The sequence below is a fragment of the Bos indicus genome, chromosome X (genome assembly GCF_029378745.1).
Source record: "Bos indicus isolate NIAB-ARS_2022 breed Sahiwal x Tharparkar chromosome X, NIAB-ARS_B.indTharparkar_mat_pri_1.0, whole genome shotgun sequence".
Classification (NCBI taxonomy): Eukaryota; Metazoa; Chordata; class Mammalia; order Artiodactyla; family Bovidae; genus Bos; species Bos indicus.
This window is the reverse complement of record NC_091789.1, coordinates 150,554,386-150,571,989: the sequence shown is the minus strand read 5'-3', so window position 1 is coordinate 150,571,989 and position 17,604 is coordinate 150,554,386. Positions and strand designations below refer to the sequence as shown.

At 51.9% G+C, this 17,604-nt stretch overlaps 1 protein-coding gene and 1 long non-coding RNA gene across 4 annotated transcripts in view; one reads left to right on the top strand and one right to left on the bottom strand.

Moving 5' to 3' along the window:
- LOC139181172 (uncharacterized) lies at nt 1–17,549 on the bottom strand. 2 transcript variants are annotated; one of them, XR_011565252.1, is made up of 3 exons: nt 17,213–17,546; nt 14,847–14,988; nt 1–3,121 (listed from the first exon to the last, which is right to left on the bottom strand). It is a non-coding gene; the product is annotated as an uncharacterized lncRNA (long non-coding RNA). The 2 variants fall into 2 exon arrangements; XR_011565253.1 differs by lacking the exon at nt 1–3,121 and adding an exon at nt 3,279–3,842 and having other exon boundaries at nt 17,213–17,549.
- Nucleotides 16,836–17,604, top strand: part of CD99 (CD99 molecule (Xg blood group)) — a 30,156-nt gene continuing 29,387 nt past the window's right edge. For both annotated transcript variants that reach the window (XM_070784064.1, XM_070784066.1), the window contains exon 1: nt 16,836–16,995. In XM_070784064.1, coding sequence (XP_070640165.1) covers nt 16,929–16,995 — 67 coding nt within the window. In that variant the 5' untranslated portion in view covers nt 16,836–16,928. The remainder of the gene's footprint in view (nt 16,996–17,604) is intronic.

Below are 17,604 nucleotides of genomic sequence, written 5' to 3'. Positions count from 1 at the left end.
TCAAAACCCAGAATGCCTTCGACCGTGATGGCTGTTGCCTGGATCTGTCTAGGATCACGGAGGATCTAGCGTGGGTTTTCCAGAGAAAGTTCCCCCCACCCCCAAACGCAGGCTTCCCTGGTGGCTCAGTGGTAACAAATCCGCCTGCCAATGCAGGAGACCGGGGTTTGATCCCCTGGGTGGGGAAGATCCCCTGGAGAAGGAAACGACAACCCACTCCAGTCTTCTTGCCTGGAGAATCCCATGGACAGAGGAGGCTGGTGGGCTACAGTCCCTGGGGTCGCAAAGAGTCAGAGCCGACTGAGCGACTGACCCTTGCACTTTTCACCCCCGACCGCTGCATCGTCCAAGTTCTGTGTGCCCATCAACTAGGAAAATCGGGCTCGCTGTCAATTACAGCAAAATGGTAGAAAGTCATCAACGGCCTCCCACACGTCCAAACTGGCTCTAGCCCAGCCTGGGTGGTGGGGTGAGGGGAGCAGGAGGCGGTGAAAAAGGACGTTTTCGAAGTGTGGCCTCTCTCGTGATGAGTTTCAAAGAACTGCTCGTTTATTTTTCAAGAAGCGTTTTCACAGGGGAGAAAGACACAGTAACTGGTGATGTTGCACAGATCATGCGTTGTGGGTGAGACTTGGCGATCAGGAACGAAAACTGGCATTTAGCATGTGGTCGTGGTAGATGAAATTAATTGATACGGAAAGTTTTGACTGTGGAGGCGGTGACTTTATGGGCTTTAGGGGCTCAAGCGGTAAACAATCTGCCTGCAATGTGGGAGACCCGGTTTCCATCCCTGGGTCGGGAAGACCCCCTGGAGGAGGAAATGGCAACCCCCTCCAGTATTCCTGCCTGGAGCATCCCATGGACAGAGGAGCCTGGAGGGCTACAGTCCACGGGGTTGCAGAGAGTTGGACAGGACCGAGCGACTAAGTTTTCTCTAAGATGCTTTGAAGAGATGGGCTTCGGAGAGCCATGTAAATCAGAGACCGGGTCCCCGGAAGAGGTTGGCGGACTCTCAGAACGTTTACATTCGAGTGCTTTTAAATATGTACATGTTCATTTCGCTGCACCAGGGGTGAGTTGCGGCCCACGCGAACCAGTTCCCTGACCAGAGACGGAACCCGGGCATTCGGACCTCAGAGTCTTAGCCCCTCACCACCAGGAAAATCCTTATTCTCTGCATATGTGCCCAGGAGCAGCCTTCCTCCTCCGTTTGTGCTTTAGCTTTTTCACTTTTTTTTTTTTTCCGGGAAAGTGAATCTCTCCATGACCAGGGCTTTAAATATTTTAATCAGTCAGTGCTCCACACAAACAGAAGAATCCGAAGGAAAATGGAAAGGAAACGTGACTCTTAAATTCGCCCAGGTTCCTGCTAATTACGTTCCCGGGGGAGGCACACAAAGCTCTCTTTTATACTAAACATAAAGAACCTCTTGACTTCTCATTCAGTTCAGTTCAGTCGCTCGGTCGTATCCGACTCTTTGCGACCCCATGAATCGCAGCACGCCAGGCCTCCCTGTCCATCACCAACTCCCGGAGTTCACTCAGACTCACGTCCATCGAGTCGGTGATGCCATCCAGCCATCTCATCCTCTGTCGTCCCCTTCTCCTCCTGCCCCCAATCCCTCCCAGCATCGGGGTCTTTTCCAATGAGTCAACTCTTCGCATGAGGTGGCCAAAGTATTGGGAGTTTCAGCTTTAGCATCATTCCTTCCAAAGAACACCCGGGACCGATCTCCTTTAGAATGGACTGGTTGGATCTCCTTGCAGTCCAAGGGACTCTCAAGAGTCTTCTCCAACACCACAGTTCAAAAGCATCAATTCTTTGGTACTCAGCTTTCTTCACAGTCCAACTCTCACATCCATACATAATGTCATACATACATAAAGTCATACATAATGACTTCCCATTAGCCCCTTGAAAATATCGTGGTGATTTCTGTGATATTAAAAATGCAAACTTGGAATACATACTGATAGTTGGGGAGCAGAGAGAGACAGAGAAGAAGGCTTAGCTTACCTGTGGTCAGGATGGCTCGCTATTGATCTCATTGTATTCTTTAATTCTTCAGATCATACTTTTAACTGAGTGCTAAGACTCAGATTCAGCGGTGGCTTCAGGGGCTTGAAGTGTTTCAGAAAAGTTTTCTCTTACCAGTGAAATATGCAATTGAAATAGGACACCTCTCTACCAAGGGGTAGCTGAAAATCCAAAGAGACCTCAGAGAGCTTCCTTATTCCCTTAACGTAGAATTAAATTTTGACACGGATGCTTCAAGTTTGTGGAGGAGCTGGGTAAAAGACCGCACACTCATTTAAGGGCTTTAAAAATGCTCTTCTAAGAAAAATATTGTAGAACATCACTTATATGTGGAATCTGGGCTTCCCTGACGGCTTAAACGGTGAAGAATTCCCCTGCAATGCAGGAGATGTGGGTTCAACCCCTGGGTGGTGAAGATCCCCTGGAGGAGGGCATGGCAACTCACTCCAGTATTCCTGCCTGGAGAATCCCCTGGACAGAGGAGCCTGGTGGGCTACAGTCCATGGGATCGCAAAGAGCTAGAATCGAGTGAACAACTTTTGCTTTCACTTTCCCTTTATATGTGGAATCTAAAAATAAACGATACAAATGAACTTCCTTGCAAAACACAAAGAGACTCACAGACTTAGAGAAAAAAATTAGGGTTACTAGGGGGAAGGGATAGTCAGGGAGTCTGGGATGGACATGGACACACTGCTGTATTTAACATGGAGAACCAGCAAGGACCTGCTGTCCAGCGCAGGGAACTCTGCTCAACATTCTGTAATCACCTTATGGTCAGCAGGGGGAAGGATGGGGGAAGGGGTAGTCAGGGAGTCTGGCATGGACATGTCCACATAGTCTGCATTGATTGGATTGTCAGGTAGTTTCCGACGAAACCAGAAGGCCCTGGGCGGGGCACCCGGGGAGTCTTCTTTCTTAAAAACCAAATGACACAGGCACTTCTGGGAAGGAGCAGGGCGTGTTCGGAAGGCACAGCTGAGCGCTCCGCCCGCTTCCATTCATCTTGCAGATCTGACAATGATTTTTGAGGACTCACCCTGGCCGAGGTGGCTCCCAGCCCTGTCTGCGTGATCCAAAGATCTGAAAAAAGAAAAAAAAAAAAAACTCACCAAAGTCAGAGGTCTCCTCCTGCCCTGCAATTCTGATGTGTCGGGGGGTCTTGTACAAGCTTCACTGCTGGCCAGAATCTTCACTTTCTCTGCCCACTGAAGCCGAATGAAAAATACGGAGACAGAGGTTGGAAGAAATAGAAAGGGGGCTTTTATTCTCAGCTGGCAGAGAGGGGAACCCAGTATACTCATGCCTCAAGGACTGTTCCCTGCCCCTTGATGGGGAGTCTTGTTCAGTCGCTCAGTCGTGTCCAACTCTCTGTGACCCCATGGACTGCAGCACACCAGGCCTCCCTGTCCTTCACCAACTCCCAGAGTTCACTCAGACTCATGTCCATCGAGTCAGTGATGCCATCCAGCCATCTCATCCTCTGTCGTCCCCTTCTCCTCCCGCCTTCAGTCTTTCCCAGCATCGGGGTCTTTTCCAGTGAGACAGTTCTTCGCATCAGGTGGCCAAAGGATTGAAGTTTCAGCTTCAGCATCAGCATCAGGACTGATTTCCTTTAGGACAGATGAGGTGTCTAGGGGCTTATACAAGACAAGGGCTTGCAGTCAGGAGTCGGTGATGAGGAACAAAGGTCTTCATTTCTTCCTCTTTGCGTTCTCGCCAAGACAGTCATAAGCTGGCATCAGTAACCTGCTAATTGACTCAGGCAGTCCGCTGACCCTGCCGCCCTCTTTCTGCTGTATAACTGCAAGGGGAAGGGTGTTTTAAGGGTAAACACCAGATACAGGAAGTACTTAGCACAGAGTCAAAGGAAAACTACATGTGAGGTGTAGGAGCTGCAGACTCAGAGGGCATAAAAGGAAACTTAGATACAGATGTGCAGACTTAGGAGCAGCTAAGTAACAACAGCAACCAAAAAACCCGATACTAGAAATGTCCAGGCCTCCTCAGTTTTCTTTCACTTCTTTGTTCTTAGGAAAGAGAAAGAAAAGAAAAAAAAACTCATTCCTTTTTTTTTTAATCTCCTTTTCACTGCAACAGCCTCTGCATTGCAAGCTCAGGGCTGGAATGTGTGAAACTCGGAGACGGAACTCTTGGCTATACTCAGGGCCAAAGCTGACTGGCCTCACGGGACCACCTGCGTGCTCAGTCATGTCGAACTCTTTGTGACCCCACGGACTGCAGCCCGCCAGGCTCCTCTGCGCATGGGATCCTCCAGGCGAGAAGACTGGAGTGGGTTGCCGTTTCCTCCTCCAGGGGATCTTCCCCACCCAGGGATCGAACCCAGGTCTTCTGCATTTGCAGGCAGAGTCTTTACCATCTGAGCCACCGGGGACACCCAAGGAAGGACGAACTATCAGCAAGTCCACTCCAGCCAAGACATTCTATGCAAATCTTTTAATGACAATAGGGTCTTATCTAATTCTGCGTGCATGGGGAAGTTTAGGCTCAAGAAGATGACTGTGAGAAAGACCTCTGCTTTCCTTCAAGGGCAACCATGTTTTCTTTTCCTTTTCCTGTATTCTTTTAGTTTTTCTGCTTGTAATGAGCAGACTACTTTTAAGATGGAGAAAAGACCTTTGCACTTTGATGCCTGCAGAAAGGCTATTAGTAAGGTGATCCCCAGTAGAAGCAGCTTAAGAGCAAAGCCCGGGACTTCCCATGTGGTCCCAGTGGAGAAGAAACTGCCTACCACAGCCTGGCGGGGCCTCCCTGGTGGCTCAGGCGGAAAAGAACCTGCCCGCAGTGTGGGAGACCTGGGTTCAATCCCTGCATAGGGAAGACACCACGGGTCCCCGGGGGCCCGTGCTCTGCAAGAGAAGCCACGGCAAGGAGCAGCCCTCAGACCACGGCTGCAGGGCAGCCCCCGCCCGCCACAATGCGAGGATGCCTGCTTGCAGCAGCCAAGACCCCGTCCATCCAAAAATAATCTTTTTATAAAAGAGTGCAAGCCCAGGGCACAGGGCGGCGGCAGGCCCAGGGCAAGGAGGGGGATGCCTCGGGGAGCAAGCCTCTGAGGGGGTCGCCAGAAGAGGAGAACGGAAGCATGATGCCTGGGGACACTCCAGGGCTGCTTTCGGATTGGGCGGTCCCAATCCGAAAGCAGCCCTGGAGTCCTCTTCTTCTGCACCCTGAGCTGGTCACAACACACAGCATCCTCTTGAGGGCTTCCCTGGCAGCTCAGCTAGTAAAGAATCTGCCTGCAACGCAGGAGACCTAGGTTCCACCTCTGGGTTGGGAAGACCCCCTGGAGGAGGAAATGGCAACCCACTCCAGTATCCTGGCCTGGAGAATCCCATGTACAGAGGAGCCTGGCGGGCTAGTCCCTGGGGTCACAGAGAGTCAGACACGACCGATCGACTAACACACGTGCACCCTCTTTGAGCCATGAATCCTGCTTCCTCTTCAATGGTCAATGCAAACCCTCACTTTTCCTCTGGGGAACGGCTTTGATCAACACCTGGGCCTCTGCCGGAGCCCCCAGGAAGCAAAGAGCCCCCGACAACTCAACAAGTGCTCGTCACCTCAGTTCAGTTCAGCCGCTCAGTCGTGTCCGACTCTGCGACCCCATGGACAGCAGCATGCCAGGCCTCCCTGTCCATCACCAACTCCCGGAGCTTGCTCAAACTCGTGTCCATCAAGTCAGTGATGCCATCCAACCATCTCATCCTCTGTCGTCCCCTTCTTCTCCTGCCCTCAATCTTTCCCAGCATCAGGGTCTTTTCAAATGAGTCAGCTCTTTGCATCAGGTGGCCAAAATACTGAAGTTTCACCTTCAGCATCAGTCCTTCCAACGAATATTCAGGACTGATTTCCTTTAAGGTGGACGGGTTGGATCTCCTTGCAGTCCAAGGGACTCTCAAGAGTCTTCAACAGAACAGTTCAAAAGCATCCATTCTTTGGCATTCAGCTTTCAGTTGCTCCTTAGAAGAAAAGCTATGACCAAGCTAGACAGCATATTAAAAAGCAGAGACATCACTTAGCCGACAAAGGTCCTTCTAGTCAAAGCTCTGGTTTTTCCAGGAGTCATGTATGGATGTGAGAGTTGGACTGTAAAGAAAGCTCACCACACAGAGATGCCTTATATTCTTTTGAAGATTTGGTCCTCTGCTGTCTCTTCCACGGGATTCGAAGTCCCCGCTGTGTCCAGAAAAAAATCTAGTCCTGATGTAAAGCAGCCCTGGGCACTGAGCCCAGCGGTCTCTTATGTGGGGTGACCTTCCCCAGATCTGTGAACGGATCTACTCAGTTCTACCTCCCTTCCCTTTATCAACCGGCAGCTTGTGGGGTCCCCCTCCTCTGTGTCCCGTCGGCGTCCACTAGGGCAGCCTGAGTCTCCTTGGGAGCCCCTTCCTGCCCGCGGCCCCGCTCTGCCTCTTTGGTTGACACTGAAAAACTCCAGAATGGGCTCAGGTTCCTCTGTCAGGGCTGTGTGGGGAGCGCCCCCCTACACACACAGTTTAAAAGGTCCTTGAAGAATCAGAGGTGGGACTGTTATCCGCTCAGTCATCTCTGACTCTCTGCGACCCCGAGGACTGCAGCCCGCCAGGCTCCTCTGTCCATGAGATTCTCCAGACAAGAATACAGGAGTGGGTTGCCATTTCCTCCTCCAGGGGATCTTCCCAACCCAGGGATCGAACCCAGGTCTCCCACATTGCAGGCAGATTCTTTAGCAGCTGAGCCACCCGGGAAGCCCAAGAATACTGGAATGGATAGCCTTTCCCTTCTCCAGCAGATCTTCCCAACCCAGGAATGGAACCCAGGTCTCCCACACTGCAGACAGATTCTTAACCAGCTGAGCCACCAGGGGAGCCGAACCACCACGCAAATGCCTCCCGGGTCATCGCCCATTGCATTCTCTTCTTCCTGCCAGTGAGTCACCCCTGCCGGCTGCAACCACTTCCTGAGACACAGATCCTGGCCTTGCTGATGAGGCGCTGTCTCCTGCGTGGGGTTTCCCCCTCCCACCCTGCCGGGCTCAGCCTACGGCATGACATTTTTGCACGAGTCACTCAAATTCCTGGGCCTTTACATTCCTGTCTGCAAACACACACTTGTACATTCCCTTCCAAACCCCAACCCAGCCACCGGGCACACGACTTCTCGACCTTTGATTGCCGAAGTGGGGTGGGTGTGGTGGTGGGGAGCTGGTTGTCTATGCTGTTCTCAGGATGTCCACAGACATGCCCTAACTGTCCCTGAAAAAGAATTCAAAGAGTTTGGTGTCTCCTAGAAGCTGGGCATTTGGAGCCATGCCCACTGAGTTTGCCCAGTGGCTGGCAGGGCAGCTGAATGGGCCACTGACGCCAGGAGGCTCTGGGAGAGTTGAAAGGGGAGGGGCTGGGATGGCATTGCCCCTGCCCCGGGAAACTGCATTTTCATGCCCTAGTTCTGGAGTGTCGCAGCTTTTTTTCCATCATCCAGTGGACACAGGGGTGTGTTGGCCTCTAGTCTGTCCCCAGGGTATCACCCCACCATGAACAAAGAGAGACAGTCCACGGGCCAGGGGACCCACTTTTTCAGAAAAGCGTGTGTATTCTCTTTTTCCCCATGGTGCCCGTTAACTTAGAGACACAAGCCACAGAACACAGCACTATTGAGTTTGCTTGTAGATAGGTCAGCAGTTACAATCACAGACTGTTTGCTCCTTGGAAGGAAAGCTATGACCAGGATAGCGGATTCAAAAGCAGAGACATCACTTTGCCGACCAAGGTCTGTAGACTCAAAGATACCCTTTTTCCAGTGCTCACATATGGATGTGAGAGTTGGACCGTAAAGAAAGCTGAGCGCCAAAGAAGTCATGCTTTTGAACGGTGAGAGACTTTTGAACTGGAGAAGACTCTTGAGAGTCCCTTGGCTTGCAAGGACATCCAACCAGTCCATCCTAAAGGAGATCAGTCCTGAATATTCATTGGAAGGACTGTTGCTGAAGCTGAAACTCCAATACTTTGGTCACCTGATGGGAAGAGCCGACTCACTGGAAAAGATCCTGATGCTGGGAAAGATTGAGGGCAGGAGGAGAAGGGGATGACAGAGGATGAGATGGTTGGATGGCATCAGCGACTCAATGGACATGATTTTGGGTGGACTCCAGGAGTTGGTGATGGACAGGGAGGCCTGGTGTGCTGTGGTCCATGGGGTTGCAAAGAGTCGGACACGACTGAGCGACTGAACAACAACATCTCATCTATTTGGGAAACCTGTAGCTACAGATACATGTCTCTGCGGTGGGCAGAGACTTAAAAGACGGTATGAGAGAGAGAGACAGAACTGCTACAGAGGGCGGAACACACATATTATTTTTTCATCTCCGGGGCGTGTGTTGCGTTTTTTCAAAATATCCATGGCAATGACAAGTAGCTTTCACAATATGAATGTGCTACCCGATCTAAGCTGTTTGAGTGCCATCCCCTCACTTTACAGAACTTGCTGCAGTGCCGGAAATCTTAACTGATCTTCAAGACTTTGTTCTTTGCGGTTACAGAAAAGCCAGATTTAGGGCCGCAGGAAGTCTCCATGGAGAAGGCGAAAACAAAACAGCTCAAACCAGAGGACTCAGCAGTCAGTCTCGCTGCTGAGCCACGCGCGGATACTGGGTGTCTGCCAGGGTGGGGGCGGTGAGGAGGCCGCTGGGCGTGTCCTTTTTTACCTTCTTTTTTGTTTGTTTGTCTCTCTGCTGCTTTTGTAAGCTTTGTTTTGCTTTCCACTTAGTTCTGAAGCAAACAAAGCCCTGCAGTATAATCTCCGTTTGTCCCGACCCTAAGAGAAGGGTGTTCCTCTTAGAGCAATCAATATGTTATTTTCACGCCAGGATCGGAGTGACGAAACTAGCATTTTCCCCTGAGGCACGCTGACTTAATTTACAGTTTTAAACTTTCCTTAAAAAAATATTTATAGTCTATTGGAGTGTAGTTGATTGACAATGCTGTTAGTTTCTGCTGTACAGAAAAGTGACTCAGTTATAGGTACACATGAATCTATTTTTTTTTTTAAGATTCTTTTACCATGTAGCTTATTACAGATCATTGACTCGACGTGCGTATGATATACAGTAGCTCCTTGCGTACGTGCTCAGTCGCTTCAGCTGTGTCCGACTCTCTGTGACCCCATGGACTGTAGACGGCAGGCTCCTCTGTCCAGGGGATTCTCCAGGCAAGAATACTGGAGTGGGTTGACATGCCCTTCTCCAGGGGATCTTCCCAACCCAGGGATCAAACCCGAGTCTCTTACGTCTCCTCAGTTGGCAGGCGGGTTCTTTATTGCTCGTACCACCTGGAAAGCCCACATTAGGTCCTTGTTGATTATTTTCTATATATAGTGAAGGATGGGCTTCCCTGGTGGCTCAGCTGGTAAAGAATCCACCTGCAATGCAGGAGACTTGGGTTCTATCCTTGGGTTGGGAAGATCCCTTGGAGGAGGGAAAGGCTACCCACTCCAGTGTTCTGGTCTGGAGAATTCCATGGACTGTATAGTCGACGGGGTCGCAGAGAGTCGGACACAACTGAGCGACTTTCAACTTTCACACCTTCCCTGGTGGCTCAGACGGTAAAGACTCTGCCTGCAATGAGGGAGACCCGGGTTCCATCCCAGAGTCAGGAAGATCCCCTGGAGAAGGGAACGGCACTCTAGAATTCTTGCCTGAAGAATCCCACGGACAGAGGAGCCTGGCGGGCTACAGTCCATGGGGCCGCAAAGAGCCGGACACGACTGAGCAACTGAACAGCCTCGACAGCAGAAGCCAGCAGGATCCTGTAAAGTAATTAGACTCCAATTAAAACTAAAATTGAAAAAAAAAAAAATTTCGTACCTAACCCCGTTTGAGATGTCAATAAATATTTGCATTAATGTAGAACAAAAACATCAGGGTTCTCCAAGCGAGGAAGACAGGGGGTGTGTGGGGTCAGACACCCCCCAGAAGCAGACACTGAGGCTCGATCTCCAGGGAGGACTACGTGTGGGGTCAGGACCTGCCGGTGGGGACTTCTGGGTGATGAGTCACTCCTGGGGAGGTCAGCAGACACGGCCACGGCCGCCAAGGTGACGGCAGTTCACAGGGCGTTCAGGCCCGTCCAGCTGACTGCGCAGAAGGACGCAGCGTTCCAGCAACGCCAGCCTCCGGGAGCAGTCGCCAGGGTCTCCCAAGTGAGACACCGGGACGCCGGAGCTGGAAAATTCGGAAGGGAGCCCAGGAGAGCTGCAGGAGCCAAGCTGATGGTCGGCCGGGTCCTGCAAGACAGTCCCCCTAACTCCTGATCTCAGTGCAAGTCCCAGAGGACTCAGGGCCTTCCGACTGAGCAGTTACTGGGTCTGAGGTTCCCGAGACCCCTCCTTGCTGTTGAGTTCAGTCACTCGGTCGTGTCCGACTCTTTGTGACCCCGTGGACTGTAGCCCTCCAGGCTCCTCTGTCCGGGGGATTCTCCAGGTGAGAATGCTGCAGTGGGTTGCCACGCCCTTCTCCACCTTTGCCCTCACTGTGGATAAACTAAATCTCGAAGTCCCCCAGCCCCGTCCCCCCAAGTCCTTGACTTGGCCGGTGGTTTTTTTTTCCCCTCGGGGGTGTCACAGCCCAGGGACGTCCTGATCGGAGCAGGCAGACTAGCTCCAGACGATGAAGGACTCGTGATTTTGATGTGACCGGTGACTTTAAATGTCTTCCAGATGCTGAACGATCCATGTTTGTTTCGTGTGTGTGTTTTTTTTTTTAATCTAATCCATCCCTTGGAAAATGAAAAAGTCTAAGGCTGTCTTCTCACTTTTGTGGGATTCACTTTCTTAAGTCATCAGTTGGTTGCAACTTGGGGACCCTTCAAAGATGTGTGGGAGCCTCCTGATTGTTCTCAGGCCAGGGGATGTTGAGTTGGGAAAAGGAATTTCAGGACAAATACGGAGAGAGATCTCCATGTGTGACTACTAACGAACGCTTCCCAGCCAGCTGTCTGCTGCAGACATTGACAGATTAGGTTCTCTTTGTCCCGGGAAACAAAGAACCTATTTTATACACTTTATTTTTCTAGTTTTTAACGTTTCTCTTCTATTAATGCTGTTTTATTCTATTTATTCTATTCTATTCTGTTGTTCTACTAATGCTGTACTTTATTTCGTTTTATTTCATTCTATTCTATTGTTGTTGTTTAGTCACTAAGTCGTGTCCGACTCTCTGGGACCCCATGGACTGTAGCCCACCAGGCTCCTCCGTCCATGGGATTCTCCAGACAACAATACTGGAGTGGGTTGCCATTCCCTCCTCCAGGGGATCTTCCCGACCTACGGATGGAACCCAGGTTTCCTGCATTTGCAGGCAGATTCTTTGCCTACTCAGCTATGAGGGAAGCCTGTAATATGTTTACATCCTGTTCAAAAATAATACAGTGCAGAAAATTTAGAAAACAGATACTAAAACCTTTCTCAGCATATACTAACTAATCAAGGAAAGGTTTCATTTGCCTTCGCTATTTTCTCTCCGTCCTCTCGGGAGAGTTTCTGTAGAATATGCATTGGCTTAGGCTGTGCCTTTAGGGATTTACGAGTATTTGCAAACCATTAAACGATCTTCTGAGAAGCTTTCAAACGGCTGCAGTTTCCAAGTATAGACTGATTTCCTGCAGTTCCGATAGCTGCTTTGTGTGTGTGTGTGTGTGTCTGTTTTTATCTTTTTACTATTCTGCTGTTGTAAAGAATACTCTCGATAGATGGAGGTTGTCATGGAGTGAATGAGTGTGTGTCTTTCCCAGAATTCACATATGAAAGCCCTGATTCCAAAGGTGACCGTATTAGGAGATGTAGTTAGACGAGGAGGCGGGGTTAGACGAGGAGGCCGGGTTTAAGGAGATTATAGGCCGGTCCCCGGGATAGGATTAATGTCCTTATAAGAGGAAGAGTGACCTTTGAGAGTGTGGATCACAATAAACTATGGAAAATTCTGAAAGAGATGGGAATACCAGGCCACCTGACCTGCCTGTTGAGAAACCTGCATGCAGGTCAGGAAGTAACAGTTAGAACGGACATGGAACAACAGACTGGTTCCAAATAGGAAAAGGAGCACGTCAAGACTGTATATTGTCACCCTGCTTATTTAACTTCTATGCAGAGTACATCATGAGAAACGCTGGACTGGAGGAAGCACAAGCTGGAATCAAGATTGCCAGAAGAAATATCAATAACCTCAGAAATGCAGATGACACCACCCTTATGGCAGAAAGTGAAGAACTAAAGAGCCTCTTGAAAGTGAAAGAGGAGAGTGAAAAAGTTGGCTTAAAGCTCAACATTCAGAAAACTAAGATTATGGCATCCGGTGGCTGACTTCATTTACTTGGGCTCCAAAATCACTGCAGATGGTGACTGCAGCCAAGAAATTAAGAGACGCTTACTCCTTGGGAGAAAAGTTATGACCAACCTAGACAGCATATTAAAAAGCAGAGATGTTAATTTGCCAACAAAGGTCTGCCTAGTCAAGGCTACGGTTTTTCCAGTAGCCATGTATGGATGTGAGAGTTGGACTATAAAGAAAGCTGAGCGCCAAAGAATTGATGCTTTGGGACTGTGGTGTTGGGGAAGACTCTTGAGAGTCCCTTGGACTGCAAGGAGATGCAACCAGTCCATTTTAAAGGAGATCAGTCCTGGATGTTCATTGGAAGGACTGATGTTGAAGCTGAAACTCCAATCCTTTGTCCACCTGATGCAAAGAGCTGCCTCATTTGAAAAGACCCTGATGCTGGGAAAGATTGAAGGCGGGAGAAGGGGACAACAGAGGATGAGATGGTTGGATGGCAACACCGACTCGATGGATGTGAGGTTGAGTGAACTCCGGGAGTTGGTGATGGACAGGGAGGCCTGGCGTGCTGCAGTCCACGGGGTCACAGAGAGTCGGGCACGACTGAGCAACTGAACTGAACTGAATTGAAGAGACACCAGAGTTGTGTCTCCAACAGGTGAGGTCACAGAAGGAAGGTGGTCACCCACCAGCCAGGAAACTGGCCCCACCGGACACAGAATCTGCCCACTGCGAGATCTCAGACTTCCAGCCTCCAGGGCTGTGGGAATAAGCGTCTGTTGTTTAACCTGTGTGCACACGTGTGTTTTACAGCTTTTATATATATATATATATGGGCTTCCCAGGCGGCGCTAGTGGTAAAGAACCCGCCTGCCAAAGGAAGAGACAAAAGAGACCCAGGTTTCATCCCTGGGTTGCAAAGATCCCCTGGAGGAGGGCATGGCAACCGACTCCAGTGTTCTTGCCTGGAGAATCCCATGGACAGAGGAGCCTGGTGGGTTACAGTCCATGGGGTTGCAAAGAGTCGGACACGACTGAAGTCACTTAACATGCATACATATACACAAAGGTCTGGCTGGGACGGCAGATTACAAATGGACCAAAGTCAGATGAACTAGCCGTTAAAAAACTGAAGAAATAGATTAGGTCCCAGAATAAGACTGGGAGACACCGAGGGTAACAGTAAAATGTAGAATTGCCTTTTGCATCCATCAAAAATGGTCCAACCTTGGTCACGTCCTGTGGTCCAACTGGTATGTATATATTGAAGCTGTTGCTGGAGTAGCTTCATTTGCTTGACACCCAGTCAAGCAGTCAATCCTAAAGGAAATCAACCCTGAATACTCACCGGAAGGACTGAAACTGAAGAGCCAATACTTTCGGCACCTGATGCAAAGAGCTGACTCATTGGGAAAAAAAAAAACCCAGATGCTGGGAAAGACTGAAGGCGGGAGGAGAAGGGGATGACAGAGGATGAGATGGCTGGATGGCATCACTGACTCAGTGGACATGAATTGGAAGCAAACTCCGGGAGAAAGTCAAGGACCGATGACCCTCACAGGCTATAGTCCATGAGGTCACAAAGAATTGAACACGACTTAGATCCTGAACACGATCAGCAAAAGCAAACACTGCAGTGCTGAGATCTGCAGCAGAGAAAGAGATTATTCACAGGAGTTGGATGATAAAGACAGCTGAGCAATGAAGAATTGATGCTTTTGAACCGTGGTGTTGGAGAAGCCTCTTGGGAGTCCCTTGGACTGCAAGGAGTTCCAACCAGTCCGTCCTAAAGCAGATCAGTCCTGAATATTCATTGGAAGGACTGATGCTGAAGCTGAAGCTTCAAGCGATACATGTAGTCAAAGACTTAGCAACTGAAGGACAGCGTTAGCTGAATGCATTGACCTGATGAGACCCGTTGCTCGCCTGTTCCCAAATGTGCTCAGTCCCACTCCCGGTCTGGCTAATAAACTTCACTCCAGTTACGTGGTGTTTGGATACAAGTCAGGAAGATTTTTCAACTAACTTAATTTTCATTCTGGAAGTTAGGGCCTCTTGGAGCCAAAGCATCTGCATGATGTTATGGAAATTTTTTTGTTTGGAACCAAGGAAAGCAGCAGTGGGAAAAGAAAAGCAAAGTCATCATAATGAATCAGAGAAGTCTTCAGAATGTCTCTCTGGAGAGACATAAAGAAAAAAAAAAGAACTCCAAGCCTGCCATCCAGAGAGCAATGCTGCCAAAGATGATGGCTGAGGATGGGGACTCAGTCGCTCAGTGATCAAATGCGCCCAGCTTCCAGAAGCTTCCAAAAAGAGAAACATGTCAGCCATGGTGCAGTGCAGTTGTCAGAGGTTGGAGAAACACCCAGGTAGGGTGTTTCTTTTGAAGGTACATGGGATGAAGTGGAAAGTTCCCAGGGAAGGGTCTTTGGAATTTGGCAGGAAGCCCATGGTTTCTTCACTGAGAGTCTGACTTACCTCAAGGTGCCAAAATGGCTGCAGCAGCTCCAGCATCCGTTTCCTCCCTAAGAAGGGTCCCAGAAGTCCTCTTCTTTACAACCGCCCAAGGTGCACACCCTCTACTGGCCTCAAGACTGCAATAACTGGCAGAGTGAAAAGCCTGAAAAGTGAGAGGCAGAAAAAGATGCAGAGAGAAGTTTGCAAGGAGGTGCGGGTCTCTCTGGCCTTCCCAGGCGGCTCAGTGGTAAAGAACTCGCCTGCCAACATAGGAGAGGCAGGTTCGATGCCTGCGTCGGGAAGATGCCCTGGAGAAGGGCATGGCAACCCACTCCAGTATTCTTGCCTGGAGAGTCCCATGAACAGAGAAGTCTGGTGGGCTACAGAGTCGGACACGGCTGAAGCGACTTAACAGTGGCAGCAGTCCCTGGGGTCACAGAGTCAGACAAGACTGAAGGGACTTAGCATGCATGCATTGCAGGAGAGGGGAGGTGGGGTGGGGGGGAGCAGTCAATCCACAAAAGTAACACTTTCACAGGCCGTTTTTCTGTCCCCTCCCCCCCCACATGATTACATTATGTAAGTGCAATCTTGTGTGTGTTGGGGTTTCCGTTGGCCAAGAAAAAAGAACCACTGTTCTCCACGCCTTGGAAGTGTGTTTGTCTAGCTGTCGAGGAGCCCTGGGGTGTGTGTGGGTCACTGCATCTCTCCAGCCAGGTGTGTGTCCCACCCAGGGGAACACATGTCTGCTGTGTGTACGGGCAGAAGGTAGCAGCAGGCAGCGGTGTGCGTGCGTGTGTGTGTGTGTGTGTGTGTGTGTGTGTGTGTAGCGGGTGGGGTGGAATGGGAGGAGGGTTCTGAGTCATCCTGAGTGGAAAGGTGTGTGATGGGGAGGGTCTGAGCCGGGGGGCAGGGTGGAATGATGGAACTGTGACTCAGGGCTATTTCTCGGTCTAACCCGCTGTTCCAGGGCCCTGAAGGCAGGCAGAGAGCATTTCAAGCTCAGAGCTTCACTTCCCCAGGTGGTGCCAGTGGTAAAGAACCTGCCAATGCAGGAGACGTGGGTTCGATCCCTGGGTCGGGAAGATTCCCCTGGAGGAGGGCATGGCCACCCACTCCAGTATCCTTGCCAGGAGCATCCCACGGGCAGGGGAGCCTGGCGGGCCACAGTCCATGGGGTGGCAGAGAGTCGGACACGACTGAAGCTTCTTAGCACCCACCTAAGCCTGGGACAGGGCCAAAGGGCCATGCTGCGGCTGTGGCTGGCGACTGTCCCCAGAAAGGTCGCTCCCCACCCCCAACCTGGGCGCCAGCCAGCTGCCTCGAATGGGTAAGAAGTCGAGGTGGCCTGCACCTCCCCATTCCTGCCTTTGGGGAGAAGATGTTTAGGGAGTGCAAAGAACCTGCAAAGGAGGTTCTTGGCCAGTCTGGGAAGTAAGCATCAAGTCCTGTCCGACTCTGTGTGACCCCATGGGCTGTAGCCCCACCAGGCTCCTCTGTCCATGGGATTCTCCAGGCAAAAACACTGGAGTGGGTTGCCATGCCCTCCTCCAAGGGATCTTCCCGACCCAGGGATCGAACCCACGTCTCCTGCAGAGGTAGGCGGGTTCTTTACCGCTAAGGCCACCTGGGAAGCCCCAGGGGCCTCGCCCTGCGCCCTTAAAAGCCTCACCCACGCTCTGCAGTGTGCTGGTCCAGGCTGGACGCGGGCCCGCGGGCTGCGGCGTCCAAGGCAGAGAGGAGCACAATTAACAGAGAAGGGGAGGAGAATGGAGTCTGTCTAGGGGTTCCCAAGAAGAGAGGAGTGGAAGCGGGGCGGGGAGACCCGGCCCGAGCCGGAGAGGGTTGGGTTCCAGCCCGCGCGCCCCTCCCCGGCGGCTCGCTCCCCGGGGGCCCAGGGTTTGGGGTGGCGCCCGCGGGCGGGGAGAGTTCAGGCCGGGGCGGGGCGATCGCGCTGCACCCCACCCGGGTTCCGCCCGCCTGCCTGCCCCGCCCCGGAGGTGGGGGCGGGTGGGGTTGTCCTGCCCACCCGCCGCCGCCCGCGCCCCAGCCCGCGCGCGCGCGACACTCCCGGGACGCTCCCTGCGCGGCTAGGGGCGCACCATGGCGCGTCGGGCCGCCCTAACGCTGCTCCTCTTCGCCCTGCTTGGAAGCCTGGTGTCCACCCAGGGTGAGTGAGCGCCGGCCGGTGGGCACCCGCCAACCCCCACCCGACCACGACCAGGGGCGCGCGGATCGGACTTGGCGACCCGCGTTGGGACGCCAGGAAAGGGGGGCGGGGGCGCCGAACCTTAAGAGGCGGTCCGTGGGGGCTGGGCATCGTTTGGCACGCACTTCGGGGGGCGCACTTGGGGAGGGTACCTGGGGGCGGCGGTGCCTGGGCTCACCTGCCTGGTGGGGGCGCACGATGCCTGGAGACGCGCCTCGGTGGGAGGCTTACTTTGTGTGGCTGGAGCGGGGCGCGCGGGGCTCTGCTCCCCACGACAAGGATCCGCTGTGCCAGCGGTGGCCGGACGCCCCAAGGAGGCAGGCTCCCTCTTTCCGCTCGCTTTCTCCCCGTGCGCCTTTGGAGGCGGACCCTCTCAAAGTTTTTTTTTTTTTGTTGTTTGTTTGCTTTCAAATCCACAAAGTCTTCAAGTTGGAGGCACCCAATGGGCATTGGCGGCGGCCTCAGACCCCCTCCCCGAGACCCCACCTCCCGCCCCGTCCGGGTTCCCGTTTCGTTCCGGGGCGCACCGGGGCGCCCCTGCGGCCGCCCCCGGGCCCGGCTGCGCGCGGG